Source organism: Trichophyton rubrum (assembly GCF_000151425.1).
Source record: "Trichophyton rubrum CBS 118892 genomic scaffold supercont2.4, whole genome shotgun sequence".
In the NCBI taxonomy this organism is placed as follows: Eukaryota; Fungi; Ascomycota; class Eurotiomycetes; order Onygenales; family Arthrodermataceae; genus Trichophyton; species Trichophyton rubrum.
The window spans coordinates 2,098,336-2,113,842 of NW_003456425.1; the positions used below are offsets into that span (position 1 = coordinate 2,098,336).

Sequence of the window (15,507 nt, forward strand, 5' to 3'; positions counted from 1 at the left end):
GTATCGTTCAGAAGAACCACATCCTCTTCGATCGTGGAGTTGAGCTTCTTAGCCGAACCAGACATTCCAAAAACTCCGACTGAAACTGCGCCGGATCCTCTCCGCTTCCGTCCCACTGCCAATAGCCGCAAGAGCTGAGTTCTGCAGAGATTGCAGAGATTGCAGAAGCCGCAGAGATAGAGGCACAGGTTCGATCGCCTGGTTCTAGAGCTTGCTTTTTGTTTCTTGGGACGGGGTCGTGGGCTGGCATAAGAAAGCAATATATCTCCAGATTTGACCTCTTCCTCCCCCTTGAACTGCCATTATTCTTAAGACGATATCCATATTGGCATATAACATGCTTCTTATGACGTGCCCCTGGACGGCCTGAATATCCATCCTCCGAAGGCTTTTTTTTACTCTTCTCTGGCCATTTTGCAGTCCATCCTTCTCATATATATCTATATATCCATATCTATACCTATTGTCTACATACTCCTCCAGCCATGGTCAGGCATGGCCCCGACCTCGAGTCGCTCGTGGTCGTACACCAATCCTTCCATCCCGAGTTTATCTTCTTATCGTACATCGTGAGCTTCGTTGGCTGTGCGACTTGTCTCGAGCTGCTGCATCGGCGAACAGCTCGTCTCGGACTCTATAACTGGTAAGCCTCGTCATATCATTTCTCCTGCTGGGGCGAGGAGGGCCACTTGAATTGGCACTTCAGTTGCTAAAACTGCAATGATCTCTATAGGTACCTGCTCATCACTGCTGCCGTGTGCATGGGAGGCATTGGGATATGGTGCATGCACTTCATCGGAAACTGCGCCATCCGGCTGCATAGGGGCGACCTGCAGTACCAGATATCGTACTCTTCCTCCTTCACTGTGACCTCCTTCTTCCTGCCGATAGTTGTGCTCTTGTTCGCCTTTTACTTCATCGGCGCCAGTGAACGGGCCGGCTACTGGTACATTATCGCCACGGGGACCCTGACCGGACTGGCTGTCTGTGGCATGCACTACGTCGGCCAGCTTGGAATCGCAAACTACTCGTGTACTTATCATGTTGGAAATGTCGTCGGTGCAGCCGTCATTGCCATCTGCGCCAGTATTACTGCCCTGGGCGTGTTCTTCAGGCTCAGGGCGTCATGGACAGACAACTGGTGGAAACGGCTCTTCTGCGCTCTGATTTTGGCTAGCGCCGTGTCTGGCATGCATTGGACTGCCGCTGTTGGAACCGTCTATCGAGTGACGAATGCTGGCGGTACAAGCGTACAGCTCTTCTCCTCCTCACAGGCCGTCATCATCTGCTGCACACTGGTATGCATTTGAAACTTGCTCTTCCTCTCAGCTCGACGTGTACTTGTGTATCATTCACTAACTACGTGTGTATAGTCACTAAGCTCGTGCTTCTTCCTGATCTGTCTGGCCGTGGTTGCTGGTCGCCAGCGTAAGAGAATGGCAAAGAGAGTCCAGCAGCTCTCCCTTGCCTGTGCCTACTTCGATTCCTCTGGAAGTGTCATGGTAGCCCCAGACGGCAGCATTCCAACTCACAAAATAACGAATCACTATGTTGAACGAGTATGTCTTCACTTTTCTTTCGGCTTAACCCGCCTGCAAAATTCGCCGTCCATACTGACCAGGTTACCTTCTCTGCCAGAGCTTCGCGGATGACGAGTTTAACAGAGTACACCCGGCATTCCTCTGGGCATTCAGAGCGAGCCGAAACTGGACGCATCTAAAACAGTTCATACGAGGCATGAACTACAATATCAAGTCTGATGAGTCAATGAAGCAATACTTCCCGGGCTCCACCACTACCCCGGACACCGGCGACACCAACATCAACTTCGAACTCATCTTCAAGCAGCTTTTCTGTATAGCCGCCCAGGGCCTCTCGGACCAGCTGCATCTGCCGCTGGAGAAGCTGGGAGTGCTCTATGACGACGTTGTGTTAACTGGAACACAGTCAGCAAAGCCCGGCAAATACCGCACTGGTGACCCTGAGGCTGCGCCCACGCCGACGACTATTGTAGGCAAGGGCCAGTGCATATTTATAGTGCGCCAGCTCAGCAAGCAGGAGACTATTGACCTCTCTATGAGCGGGTACCGTTTCGCTGCTCCCAATCACATCTCCGGCGCTCTGGCCAGACTGATGCAGGTAGAGCCGAGGGACATGCTGGACAACCTGACGCGGATGAGAGACTACTCCGCGCCCGAGAAGATGCTCGATCCGGGCGTCTACCTGGTCGGATTCTCGCTCTACCCTTCTGTCTGGACTGGTTTCGACGTGCTTGTATACGGCGACGCGCCGAACCTGCTCCCCAACGTGCGGTTACCCATCGAGTCGGTGACACAGCAACACCTAGACATATTATCGCGGATGGATGGATGGCCGCTGTCCCTCTGCTTGAAGTGGCTCAAGGCAAACGGCGGCTTCGAAGATCCCGAGGCCCAGACGTTCTGCCAAGCCGTATACGGAGCGGCGTCGAATCTCTCTGCCTCGGTCGACAGCCCGACGTTTGCCCAGGCCAAATTCTCGTCTCGACAGATCAAAATCCCCTGCCGGTCACCGGGCCACGCGGAGGCGACAGGCCAGTGTACAGCATTCTCCTTTCACATCATAAACGGGCTGCTGACACGGACGACGCCGCCACATCTACGTCTTACTCCTCTGCGGCTGTTCAACGTGCAGCAGCAGGTATACCCAGGCATTCCCGACCACGCGGTGTTCCAGGATAACGTACGGGACGAATTCGGGCACTGTCTGTATGATGACGACCTCAAGGGCAACAGATCGCCCATCCCCCCTTCGACGGCCCAGTCTATGTCTCTACGGGCCAACTCCCTGATCCATCCCGGGGACGACCAGAGGAAGAGCAACAGGCATTCAGGCAATAGGCAGTCAGATACCTGGCGGCCCACCAACGGCGGCATCATGATCCGCAACCAGATCACTGTGGACGTGTCGCAGAAGGAGGAGCCGAAGCCGTCCAGCGCCGGTGCCTTTGAGATGCAGAGTGTCGGAGCGACCGTGGAAGCAGGCTACGTCAAGGACGACGACGAAACCTTTGTCGACGAACTGTGTGCCATCTGCCGGAAAGCAGCTGCCGAGCAGGACAGGAACAGCTAGCTGCGGAGACCGCATCTCGACTTGTTGATCCTTATTCCCCTTTTCCTACTGTCCATTTTTTATTTTTTATTTTTTATGTTTATTTTTTTAATTAATATGGCACAGCTGATGCCATAGAGACGTATGCTCACATATACTTTTGTACATAACAAATATATTAATATAATGAACACGAGACTACAGAGTCGAGCCCCCATCTCGGCAGCATCGTCATGCGTCTGCATATCACCTCTCCGTTCTCCATGTGTGATTACAGTACGGAGTAGATTAACGGGCTCCATATCTCGAGACTGACCTACCTTGTTGCTACAAGCGTTTCTGAAGGGCTTAAAAAGAAACGAAGATGAAAAAGAAAAGAGAAGGAAAAAAAGAAATAAACAAGGCAAGTAAGTAGTAATATGCTCGTTAATTTAAAAAATAAAGGCGGAAGACGAAGAAGAAGAAGAAAAAATCGCGTCGTCATCCCAGCGCATCCTATGATGATGGCCCTACGCAGATCTGTGTTTTGGAAAAGCCTGCTGAGGGCTATGACGAGATGCCTAGGTAGTTTGTAAATAGACGCAATGCGTGAAGCCTTTCCTCCCACTGCTGCAGCCAGCCCTGCCTCCGCAGCCAGATGTTTCGGCCCTGGGCACGACTTCAAACAGCCATCTCGACGCCGTCGGCCTCGCCCTTGGTGACCGTCTTGCCGGTCTTCTTGATGACGACCAGGACATCCTCGTAGGAAACAGAGGGCTCGGTGATAACCTGGGCGTTTTGCGCATCGAGGCTGACCTCGAACGACTTGACGCCTGCACTCAGAGTCAGTCAGGATGGCCACCTCTCTTTCTATGCTTAAGGCGGGGAGAAGACAAAAAAAAAAAAAAAAAAAAGCGCGACGAAGAACGAAGGGAGCCGGGCCATCCGTACCGTCCAGCTTCTTTAGCACACGCTCGACGGCGCCGGAGCAGCCGCCGCAGCTCATCTTGATGTTGAAGGTGTATGTGTGGTCTGCCATGGTGACTGGCTGGTCGTAATCTCGGCTCTGTCTCTCGAGCGCAGAAGGAGCTCCAACCCTGGCGCGAGATCGGTCTCGGGAGTCTGTCTCTGTCTAACAAGCGCAGGAAGGGGGCTGGCGGGCAGACTTCTCTCGTCTTCTCTCTCGCCTTGTCCGGTCCTGTCGAAGGGGGGGAGGTTTTGTATCGCGAGCAGGGCCCAGGAGGGTCGGTTGGGCGCAAAAAAGAAACGAGCCAAGCAACTCCGGCCACTGCAGCGCTGACTATGCGGCCGCGTCCAGGCGACGGTGATACCACTGCTGGGGACTAGCTGCGACGGCCGGCGACCTGCTGACCTCTGCTGCTCGATCTAAGGTAGCCCAACTATCCTGCGTCCTGCGTCGTGCGTCTTGTTGTATTCTTCTTCTTCTCTAGTCGTTCTCGCTGGCCAAATCAAAAAAGCAACAAAAAGCCTCGCGATGACGTCCTGGATTAGTCAGCAGGGCTTATCTCGCTCGCCCACCTGAAACACCGCGAGAGGCGAAAAAAGCGACCAGCCAGGAGGACGAACGCTCGCCCGTCTGCGCTGCTCTCTGCTCTCTGCTCTCTGCTGCTGGGCTGCAGATTCATGCTGCAAGACAACCGGCAGACCAGGCAACTTCTCCCCCCAGGACAGACACGATGGCCTGTCCCGACGACGTCGACGCGCACAGCACCGCTCCAGCGCCCGTCGCTATACCCGGAGACCGCCCCCAGGACATCGAGATGGCCGCAGACGACTCGGCCGCCGGACACGCCCTTCCTCCCCGTCTCGCAGCGCGGTTCAACCGGGTCTCTGCCACCTACAGACGTGCCTCTGTGCCGTCCATCTCCCGCCGCAACTCGGCCTCGTCGATACACTCGAATCTCACGGTCCACGGAGCTCCCCATGGCGACCCCATGGCCGCCCCCCATATCCGTCGAAACCTGATACTGGAATCCCGCAAGGCCCGTCTGGCCGACAGGGCCGCTCACGTCGAGAAGGTTAGGCTGCGTGCGGCCCTGGCGAAGAACGGCACCAAGACCGCTGCGATCAAGGAAGAGAGAGCCCGGGCTGCGCAGAAGACCCGCGAGAGGCTGCTGGCTGATATCACCGCAAAGTGCGAGGAAGAGGTGCGCCGCGCAAAGAAGAAGGCAGAGGACACCGAAGAGAGAAAGGCAGCCCAGCGTGCCAGACTCCGTCTTGAGATGGTCGAGAAGTTCGCCGAGGCTGAAAGACGCAGACAGCTCTACCAGGAGACCCCCCGCCGACGCCGTACTTCAAGCATCCCGACCGTCCCGGCTGCGCCGGCTGCGGAAGGGATAAGCGTTGCCGGCGGTGTTGGCGGCCATATCAAGCCAGCAGCCATACGGCTTACCCCGGCTGCGGCCGCCCATGTTATTCAAAGGGTGTGGAGAAATCATCGCTCACGAGTCCTGGTTGGAAAGTACCTGGGACTGAATCTCACTCTTGAAAGGATCGGGTTACTAGGCTTCGAGAGGACCGGAGCCCTGGTGGCCAGTGAGACCACTCTGGATGTGACCGCGGCCATGCTTCGACTCTGCGGCCTGCAAGATACCCAGGGAGGTGCCCTTGGTGAAAGAGGTGCCGTTCGCATCTTTCTCAGCAGTTACGTCATTGCAGCCTTTCCAGAGCACGTCCTGAGCAGCGATGGGGAGCAGGAACAGGACCTGATTGCCAAAGCCAGGGAGCTGCTTGTTATCTTTCAAAACCTGCTTGATAAAATCGCTGTACGTGGCCTGGCCAACGTCTCGTTGTCTCCCAACATGCTCTCCTTGTCAGAGGCCTACAACATGTTTGTCTCTGCCTTCCATGCCTGGAAATCTCGTGATTCCACCGTGCTCATTGAGATCATGGTTGCTCAGTTTACTGAGCTTGAGCTCATCTGGCAGACCGTCAAGAATGATCGGGCGGGAGGTGTTGCAGATGATTACCAGCAAGGCATCCGGTACAACCAGACCTTGCTCCTTGCGAGGCTGAAACGCCTCGTTGGATCCGAGAAGGCTATGAAACTGATCAAAAAATCACTGAAGAAGGCCAAAAGCACTAAACAGGCTAATGTAGCCACCGAGAACACCATTCCCAGGGCTGTGGACAAACCATCGGCTTCTGCCGAGGGACTGGCGGAGTCATCCAAGCCGCCGTTTGAAGAAATGCTTCACTACGCAACCGCTAACTTACCAGAATCTCGCCTAGAGGAAGAATCAATCTCACCACAGGACCGGCTAACCAGGGTCCTGACTGCTCTCCCTAACAACCGAACGCTGGTTCACGAGCTGCTGATCAATAGAGACTACCGCATCGAACAGGACCACTATACCCAAGTCCGTCGACAGATCATGAATCATGTCTGTGATATAATGAGAAGAGAAGTTGCCGCTGGCTACGGCACAAAGTGGACTGTTGCTTTAGCTACAGTCATCCAAGACAGACTACTACGTTTCCTCAGACAGGGAAATTCCTTGCATAATCTGATTACCGAAGTCCTTGATCCCACACACATTGAAAAGAAGTGCAATTCTGGCACCTTTTCATATGACACCTTCTTTGATTTTATGGGGAATATCCTTTCCAAATTGTGTGCTCCATTTCGAGATGCCGTTGTTGAAGAGTTTGCAAAGGATAAGTCAGGAGACGAGATTGACCGTCTTTTACGGCTGATGGGGATAATCGATCTACTCTCACTGGATCATACCAACTTCATGCTCCAGGTAGTGTCGCCTCAGTTAATCGAAGAAGCACCACAATATGAACAACGCTTGTTTGAAAGGGATCTACAAAATGGGTCCATTACACTTGACAGTACTAGGGAGTTCTGGAAGTCAAATCTTGCCATGTTTGGTGCTACCGACTCCCAGCCAGTCATGGGCAAGATCTATGCTCAGGGAATGGTTGATCTTGTGCTGAGCAACACAGCCATTTCCCAAAGACGTATTCCCGAGACTCTTCAGGCTGACTATGCAAGGCTTGGACAGCTCCGATCTCAAGGCTTCAAGATCGCCGCTACTGCTTCAATATTGCTTACTGCCAAAAACCTCCTGAAACGCGATGTGCGATCTCAATGGAAGAGCGAGGCAGACCGGATTTTATCCCTAGACTGGCAGGATATCAAGGCAGAGCGTATTCAATCAATCATTGATTCTACTCATCCGATGCCCACAGCGGCCAGGTCCCAGCTCTTGAGCACAATAAAGCGTGTGGTTGGCCCGGCTCTGGTCGCAGCAAATGCAGCGTCTGCCCTTGCGCCTCCTAGTCTATCTGTCACCACTACATTCCAGTCTTTCACCGTCAAGCCGTCCCCGGGCCCATCGGACGCTGGTTCTGACCCCTCGGGCAACCCCATATCCTTTACAGATCCGGTGGCTCGACTTATGCTTACTAGACTTCGATCCCATATTCTGGCTCGTTTAAGCGCCGCAAACACCAGGGAACGAGTGAAGATGACTACCACTGCAAGCCAGGGGCTTGCCAGTGCTGGAATGCCTGAGTTTGTTAGTGAAGTGGGCAAAATCGTGGAAACTCTTGACAAAGTCCGTGAGGTTGACTGGTTGTGTCATGGACTTGTCCACGAGAAGATCTGGCATGAGATTTCCACCAACGCATGACGAGATTGCTCTCTCCTTCTTCCATCTTCTTCTATTGGGATATTTCCTATACTCCTTTATTCTTTTCCTTATTTCCTTAACCCATTTCTTTTTGCCTAGACACAAGGAGTTGTTTTTTTAGTGTCGTTTGGTTCAAGGTCATATATATCGTCCCGAATGGCTGCGAAGCTATAACTATACTAATCGTCTGCTAATTACTACACCTGTGCGGCTCTTCCTATCAAGTCTCCCTATTGGTTCAGAGTTTGTTTTTATTTCTCTCCTTTTCTCTCTCTTAACTATATAGCAAATATATAGCAAATTGCTGAACGTTGGTCGATATCAACCTACGTTGATTGTACATCTATGATTATGTAATAAGCTAAGAATGGATGTTGTGATGTCACATGTTGGTTATTTTTTTCTAAGCGTCGTCCATACCTTAGTTAATTAACAGCTTTCAAGAAGCGCGCTCAAAAAGACCAACAAGATAAACCCCAACGGGACAAAACAGCACCAGCGCTTGATTGATATCTACTGCTGCGCAAAAGCTAGAGAGTTGAGTGTCCTTGGGCACAAGAAGCCTTTATGGAATACTCTACCTAAACCGTCATGGGTGCGACCCGGATGTGGAATGGGGAGAATGGTCGCAAAACACCGTGATATTCTCTTTGCGTGTGTGGGTGGCTTCATCGCATGGGGACTCATAACAAGCTGGTATCCGTTGATACGCTTTATCGGATACTCGTTCCTACTAGGGGCTACCGCTACTTTGACCTCTCTCATTGTGATTCTCATCATCAGTGTTAAGCGTCCTGATAACGGCTCCGGCTCTTCGAGACTATGCGGCCAACCTGTGGCCTTCCTATCTCCCGATAACTGGAAGCAGGATTTGGAAGACTACAGAGACAATACCAGCTACCAACCTACGCCCCTTTATCCGCAGTCGTTTATCGTTTCCGCGGCGCTGGATGAATTGTTGAATTTAATCAGGAGAGATTTCATTGAGACGTGGTACCAGCACATCAGCAGCAATCCCGGCTTTGCTGACGAGATCGATTCCATAGTGAGGGCAACAGTTGGACGCATAAGAGACTGGCTGTCGAAAGAAGATTTCGTGGAAATATTTGTCTCGAGGATCGTTCCTATATTTACTAGCCATTTAAAAGATGTCGACCTCGCGGAACGAGCTGTGAGAGGCAGAAACCTGAGCCATGGAGTGACGGAATCTGAGGAGCTGGAGATAGCAATTGCTGCTAGATATCGAGAAGGGAATCTTCATCCGGCCGCTGCGAGATCTTCGCCAGACGTGGCGCATGTGCAGCAGGAACACTTGCGCAAGATCGTAGTGGCTCTTTTGCCCACGATTCTACCTGAAAGTCAAGCAAACAGTAGGGCGGTGTTAGTTCTCACCCGAGAAATTATAGCATGCGCCATTTTATTTCCTTTAATTGGCGTCCTTGCGGATCCGGATACATGGAACCAGCTGATGGAAGCCTATGGACGAACAGCTCTTCAGGACCGCAAAACCGTCAGGAGGCTACGTGAGGCACTAGATCAGCATGCTTTGCCTCTAGCAAAGTCCAAACAAGGACATATGTTTCCAAAGCTAGGTCCAAATGACTCTGAGAGGGAATTTGAACGTTTTATGAGGGGCATCCGTCGCTGTAATAACTTATCTGACGCGAGGAGATTTAGGAACAATGTTGCTAGCCAACTTAAGCGTGAAACAATGTTTAATGGACATGATCCAATCTATATCCGGCGCCTAGAAACAGCAAAGAGGGCCTTGGACCAGAAAGTTGCAAAGCTATCAGCTCCAAATGGCGCTGGGAATACCCAGCCATCCGCGTCGGATCAGGTATACCACAACACTCTGAGGTCACAGGGCATCTCCTTGGTCGATGTTCTGCATGATGCGGCGGGCCTGTCGTATTTCATGGAATATATGGACCGTCTGGGCCTCATGTCCTTGGTTCAGTTTTGGTTAGTGGTAGACGGATTTAGAAACCCGCTAGAGAACGATATGGGGGATGATATGACGTCTGCACCTTCATCTTGGACCACTGCAGACAGGAATGACATGATTTTGATAAGTGAGAACCACTTGTCAAAACCGGAGCTGAAAGTTGATGAAGAATCTCGGAAGATTGTTAAAAGCTTCATTTTAGCTGGTAAGCGGGCGACGCCAGAGCAATACTGGAAGGCAAGGAAGGCGGTTCTAGCAGCGCAGTCCACAGTCCTTGAGAGCATGAAGTCTAAGTATTATCCTGGGTTCAAGAAATCAGATCTCTATTACAAGTACCTAGCTTCAGATGAGGCAGCCGCTACGACCAGTGTTACATCCCCTTATATACAGCCAAATAATCCACCCCTTGCCCGGTCTCACACCTCAGGGAATTACCAGCCATCCGGGATATCTTCACCCATGCTTCGAACCGACTCTCAGTCCATCACAAAAAAAGAATCGCGCCGGAAACAACCACTATTCAGCTCCGAGACACTTGATACTGGGCGACCTGCAGACCTTGACCATTTACCACTTTTTAGTGACGATGTTGAGCCGGAAAACCTAGAGTCCTCCACCTACAGTCTTGGTAAAGATTCTCAAAGCGGAGAGGCAGAGGTGCAAGAAAAAAAGATCCTGGAAAATATGGAGGCTGCTCTCAATGATATCATCTCAGACACCCCAAATGACTTCAAGGCCGATGGTCCGAGGAGTAGCTTACCATCACCATCACCCAGAGCCTCGATTGACATGGGCCGTATGGACGGGCAGGCAGCCGAGAAGGGGAAACCCAGCATATCGTCACTGGGCCTGGTTAATACATCTTCCCGTATCGGAGTTTTTACTGACGATGACTTATTTCCTGATCAAGAAAAATTCATTGAGGATGAGTATGCAGATCCGGACGTGCCTGAACCCGATATACCCATAGAAGAAGAAATCCATGAGGCAGCGCCTGGAGACTTGGGCCTTACAGAAGCAATATCCGCTTTGACAACCGATATAGAGAAGCTTGTTTCGCAGGAGTCCGTGATTGACTCCCTGACCAGAAAAGCTGAATTAACAAACAACGTGGCTGAACTGCGTATTTTGGGGAAATCTAAATCTAGCTTAAGAAGGGAGATTAGGCGTAAAGAAATGCAGAGGCAGCAGTACATTGTGCAGGAAAGCGATAACAGCTTATACGGACGATCAACAGTTCAGATTCCGTCAATCCTTCTTGACAAAGAGCCGGACGGCCGCGAGTATGCCTTATGTGAGTTGTACCTTGTTTGTTGGTATTACAATGGCTCATCCCTTCTGACTTGTGGCTGCTATTCGTTTTTTAGATGTGATTGAAGTGAAGCGGCAGGCGGGTGAACAGATGCCGGTGGCTTCGTGGGCAGTTCCCCGAAGATACAGCGAGTTCCATGAGCTACACCAACGGCTTCGAGCAAGATATCCTTCCGTGAGGAACCTTGAGTTTCCACGACGTCGTATGGTAATGAAGCTCCACAAAGATGTCCTCAACAAGCGTCGAGTTGCATTGGAAGCATACTTGAAGCAGATCCTGCTTCTACCTGATGTATGCGGCAGCCGTGATCTCCGTGCATTCTTGTCTCAGCGAGCGATTGCACCTACTCGAGAAGAGTCTGGGGAAGGGGAAACTAGGGATATAGTCACTCGGCTTTATAATTCGGTGGCGGACGGTATGGATGATTTCCTTGGAAACATCGCCGTGCTTGACCAGCTTTCTACAGCTGGACAGAACCTCATTTCTGCTGCAACGAACCAGTTGAATGCTCCCCAAGCTGCAGGACTGGGCTTTGATGAGGCCGCTACTTCAGCAGAAGCAGAGGCGGAGCTGAATGCGTTTGAAGACCGAGAGCTAGAACCCTTTATCAAGCCAATCTGCGATATATTCCTGGAGATATTTGAACTGACAAGAGGTAACAACTGGCTTCGTGGAAGGGCGGCTGTTGTTGTGCTGCACCAGCTGCTCGGGGGAACGATCGAGCGTAAAGTACGAGAGAATGTTAAGTCCCTGCTACAAGATTCGTCTTTACTACACTATGTTGGGCTTGTGAAGGATGCCATGTGGCCAGACGGGAGGCTTCGTGAGGTCAAGGTTCGGACAAGCTCGGAGAAGATGAAGAGCCGGACAGAAGCGGGCGTGATGCTAGCTACTTTGATACCGGAAATGGCGGCTGGTGTCGTTGGACGGGCAAATGCACAGGCTGCTGCCAGACGGATATTTTCTACGCTGAACAATCCACGATTGAACCTACATCTTGTTTATACCATCCTTGATGAGATTCTTCTCATTTTGAATGGGAGATGAAATATTTGTCGTAAATATACGTGTGTATCAACAGACCGTTTTAAGAAAGAGGCTAAAAATGAGAAGAGAAGTGTCATAGAAAGAAGAGTTTCGAATTATCTCAATACGATGACTCGACGCCCCTTTGTGACAAAGAGTATCTAATGCCGGTTTGCTAGCCATACATAATGAAGACAACCTATGAATCACGAATAACTGTGAAAGCTGAATTGATTGGGGGACGAAGATCCTACTCAGTGGCGGCACCCTTCTTTTTGCTCTTCTTGGGTGGTGGTGCCCCTTCCTTCTTTTGATGTACAATGAGTCTTGTCCACGACTCCTTTTTTTCCCCCTGGAATCCAGCTAGGAGGGGGTTATTTAGTTCGTCATCGCCCCAGAAAGAGGGTTTAACAACAGATTTTTCAAACAGGGGGGTTATTTTTTTTTTTTTTTTTTTTTTTTTTTTTTTTTTTTTTGGGGGGGGGGGGGGGTTGAGATGTGACTAGAAGCTTACCTTCTTTTTGAATTGCTTGTAGATAGCATCGAGAGCATCCTTGATAGTTACGCCCTTGAGGTTTCGAGCAGTGACCTCAAGGCCAAGTGGGAAGTGTAGGTCAATCTTCTTGACGGGGGGTGTGGTGAGAAACTTCTTGAGGGCATCCTTGTCCTCCAGGGACGCAGGCGAGGTGTTGAGCTTCCTGTACGCCTGGTTAGCACCACGCTGGCCACCGGTGCGTGTAACCAATAACTCTAAATGCACACAAAGAAAGATGACCTTCTTACCAGTTGAGCTTCTGTGTTTCTATGGCTATCTGGAGTTCGATCCCTTTTTCTTCTACATGGTTGAAGCAAGAGAAACATAAGCAACGCTATCTCTGGACGCAGGGGAAGATGTGTAGTGGAAGATGGGTAACATACCTAGGTCCTTGATGTTCATGACATCCGGGTTTGCATTCTTCTTTGTCGTGTCTTTCTTCGCTGTCTTCTTTTCTGCTGGCGAGGGGAGGCCAGCGACGGCGGAGTCGACCTTGGTGAGGGTAGACATGATGGATTGATGGATGTGAGATAGGACGAGATAGAGGTCGTGCTGAAGTGAATGCCTGGCCCGGCTATGTTAGTGATGGAACGAAGCCACGACACCAACGCCTAGAGTAGAAAAGAGATGGCTGGACGATACCAATGGAGGCCTTGTACGGTGCTGTAATTGAGGCGAGCCCGAGAAGGATGCGATGGGTCGAGGTTGAGAGTGCCGTTGTCGTCGTTTTTGTAGCTGCTGTGCTGGCAGAGCAAGGAGAAGAAGAAGAGAAGGAGAAGATGCAGAAAGGGGAGAAAGCGGGGTAGTTTATATACAAAGGAGCTACGCAACCGGCCGTCCGAAAGGGGAAAGGGAGCAGGCCGGTACCTTAGCAGGACCTCGCGCTGCCACCAGCCGCCGCCGCTGCCGCAAAGTACCGCGCAAGTACCGCGCAGGTCACGCTCCTGCCTGGGGGGGTTGGGAGGCCGCCGGCCGCAAAGTCACCTGAGCTGGCGTCACACCATCCGGAGTTTAAGCATGCCTCGTTGCTGGGGTTGCTACCTAATAATGGTTTGTCTTGATGCTCTTGCCCTGCCTTGCTCCGGGGAACGCGGCCTTGTCTCTCCTGCAGCCCGGTCTCACCCAGCATCTGCACCCGGCCCCGTTTGATATGCTGAAGTTAGACTACGCATCGTGGTGGCAGCCATCGTCCATCATGATGGCTAGTTACAGCTCGCTCCCTGCCGTTGGGAGAGCTTCTCGCGCATGGCCTGATCTGTGGCATGATGCTGCCTCTCGCCCTCGCTCGCCCTGCCGCTGCATAATTAGCTGTCGTCTGTTATGATGCCATGATGGAGCAGGGATGCGCAGATTACATAAGTAGCGGCATGCACCCCGCATCCCACTTGCCCCGAAGCGGAAATTCGGCGGACGACCCGGTGGAGCGCTCCACCTTTTGTCCGCTTTGAGTTTCACGTGATTTTATGATGACCAAGAAATTACTTAATATAGTCATGTGATATGTTAGTCAGCTTTGCGTAATCCTCGAGCTTCAACTTTTTTCCTTCCATCGACGTTGAATTTGGAATGCATACAAAACAGCCTAAATCACACTTGCAGCTTAGTTGATTGAACGCGCCGCTCCGAGGGAAGAAGGATTCTGGCTCTGCCTGCTACTAGTGCTTTGCATTGGGCTTCATTTGCAGGCGCGTTCTTCGTTCACTTTTCTTCTGATACCGAGAGTGTCATTTTGATTTCCTACGATACGCTACAATGACGGGCCTGTTTGGCAACATCTCCTCGAATACCGCCGCAGCGACCTCCACAACGACGGGTGACATTTCAAAAGATGTAGCCCTAGTTGCCCCGCCAGAGGATAGTATTTCAGACCTAGCCTTCTCCAGCCAGAGCGACCACCTAGCCGTTGCATCATGGGACAAGAAAGTGCGCATCTACGAGATCAATGAGCAGGGGATGAGCGAAGGAAAGGCTATGTTCGAACACCAGGCACCCGTTCTTAATTGCTGCTGGTCTCCGGTACGTTCTAGAGAGGGAAACTTGCCGCTCAAGGCATACATATCCGGTTGTACATGCTAACCAATTCTCTTAGGATGGCTCAAAAGTGGTCGGTGTCGGAGTAGACAAAGCTGCCCGTATGCTCGACCTTCAGGGTAACCCTACCACTCCTGTTCAAGTTGCTGCACATGACGCACCCATTCGAAGCTGCTGCATGATTCAAAACCCAGGAAACTCAGCTCAGCCGCTCCTCGTCACCGGCTCGTGGGATAAAACTGTAAAATACTGGGACCTAAGGCAGTCTACCCCAATTGGAACTCTACAGTGCCAGGAGAGAGTCTACTCCATGGACGTTAGCAAAACCCTTCTTGTCGTTGCCACCGCCGACAGGTATATCAACATCATCGACCTCAATCAACCAACGAACATTTACAAAGTCATGCAGTCTCCACTCAAGTGGCAGACACGGGTTGTGAGCTGCTTTACCGACGGAACCGGGTTTGCGATAGGAAGCATCGAAGGCCGATGCGCTATTCAGTATGTTGAGGAAAAAGACTCAAGCTCGAATTTCAGCTTCAAATGCCACCGTGAAACTCCCCAGGGTCAATCGAACGTGAGCAACGTTTATTCTGTCAACTCTATTGCTTTCCATCCTCAACACGGCACATTCAGCACTGCTGGGAGCGACGGGACCTTCCACTTCTGGGATAAAGACGCAAAACATCGTCTCAAAGGTTACCCATCCGTCGGAGGCACCATATCCACCTCAACATTTAACAGAAACGGTAATATTTTTGCGTACGCCGTTAGCTATGACTGGAGCAAAGGTTATACTGGCAACACTCCTCAGACACTCAACAAAGTCATGATGCACCCAGTCACGCCGGAGGAGGTAAAACCAAGAGCAACATCAACAAATGCTCGAAGGAACAGATAATCCGGTTTTGTTTCCTCAATAACC

At 51.4% G+C, this 15,507-nt stretch overlaps 7 protein-coding genes across 8 annotated transcripts in view; 5 read left to right on the forward strand and 2 right to left on the reverse strand.

Annotated features, from left to right (window-relative positions):
- TERG_04695 (uncharacterized protein) overlaps window positions 1-208 on the forward strand; it is a gene marked incomplete at both ends in the record, with an annotated part of 978 nt that extends 770 nt beyond the window's left edge. Inside the window, one exon of the mRNA XM_003235590.1 lies at window positions 62-208. Within this exon, the coding sequence (XP_003235638.1) occupies window positions 62-208 (147 nt within the window). The remainder of the gene's footprint in view (window positions 1-61) is intronic.
- A 553-nt stretch (window positions 209-761) lies between these two features.
- Window positions 762-3,111, forward strand: TERG_04696 (uncharacterized protein; the record flags this gene model as incomplete). Its single annotated transcript, XM_003235591.2, has 3 exons — window positions 762-1,298; window positions 1,374-1,559; window positions 1,639-3,111. 3 exons carry the CDS (start codon window positions 762-764, stop codon window positions 3,109-3,111), a joined length of 2,196 nt encoding a protein of 731 aa, XP_003235639.2.
- A 639-nt stretch (window positions 3,112-3,750) lies between these two features.
- TERG_04697 (uncharacterized protein) lies at window positions 3,751-4,108 on the reverse strand (the record flags this gene model as incomplete). Its single annotated transcript, XM_003235592.1, has 2 exons — window positions 3,751-3,902; window positions 4,021-4,108. 2 exons carry the CDS (start codon window positions 4,106-4,108, stop codon window positions 3,751-3,753), a joined length of 240 nt encoding a protein of 79 aa, XP_003235640.1.
- Window positions 4,109-4,766: 658 nt separating this feature from the next.
- On the forward strand, window positions 4,767-7,730 carry TERG_04698 (uncharacterized protein; the record flags this gene model as incomplete). The annotated part of the gene is made up of 1 exon (XM_003235593.1): window positions 4,767-7,730. The coding sequence occupies one exon, from the start codon at window positions 4,767-4,769 to the stop codon at window positions 7,728-7,730; it is 2,964 nt and encodes a 987-aa protein (XP_003235641.1).
- A 613-nt stretch (window positions 7,731-8,343) lies between these two features.
- On the forward strand, window positions 8,344-11,055 carry TERG_04699 (uncharacterized protein; the record flags this gene model as incomplete). Its single annotated transcript, XM_047748308.1, has 1 exon — window positions 8,344-11,055. One exon carries the CDS (start codon window positions 8,344-8,346, stop codon window positions 11,053-11,055), a length of 2,712 nt encoding a protein of 903 aa, XP_047604286.1.
- A 1,463-nt stretch (window positions 11,056-12,518) lies between these two features.
- TERG_04700 (uncharacterized protein) lies at window positions 12,519-13,313 on the reverse strand (the record flags this gene model as incomplete). 2 transcript variants are annotated; one of them, XM_047749852.1, is made up of 4 exons in its annotated part: window positions 13,194-13,313; window positions 12,935-13,116; window positions 12,800-12,851; window positions 12,519-12,714 (listed from the first exon to the last, which is right to left on the reverse strand). In XM_047749852.1, the coding sequence occupies exons 2-4, from the start codon at window positions 13,059-13,061 to the stop codon at window positions 12,519-12,521; spliced, it is 375 nt and encodes a 124-aa protein (XP_047606377.1). In that variant the 5' UTR covers window positions 13,062-13,116; window positions 13,194-13,313. The 2 variants fall into 2 exon arrangements, with proteins under 2 accessions (XP_047606377.1, XP_003235643.2); XM_003235595.2 differs by having other exon boundaries at window positions 12,935-13,313.
- Window positions 13,314-13,954: 641 nt separating this feature from the next.
- Window positions 13,955-15,507, forward strand: TERG_04701 (uncharacterized protein). Its single transcript, XM_003235596.2, has 2 exons — window positions 13,955-14,567; window positions 14,641-15,507. The coding sequence occupies exons 1-2, from the start codon at window positions 14,304-14,306 to the stop codon at window positions 15,481-15,483; spliced, it is 1,107 nt and encodes a 368-aa protein (XP_003235644.1). The 5' UTR covers window positions 13,955-14,303; the 3' UTR covers window positions 15,484-15,507.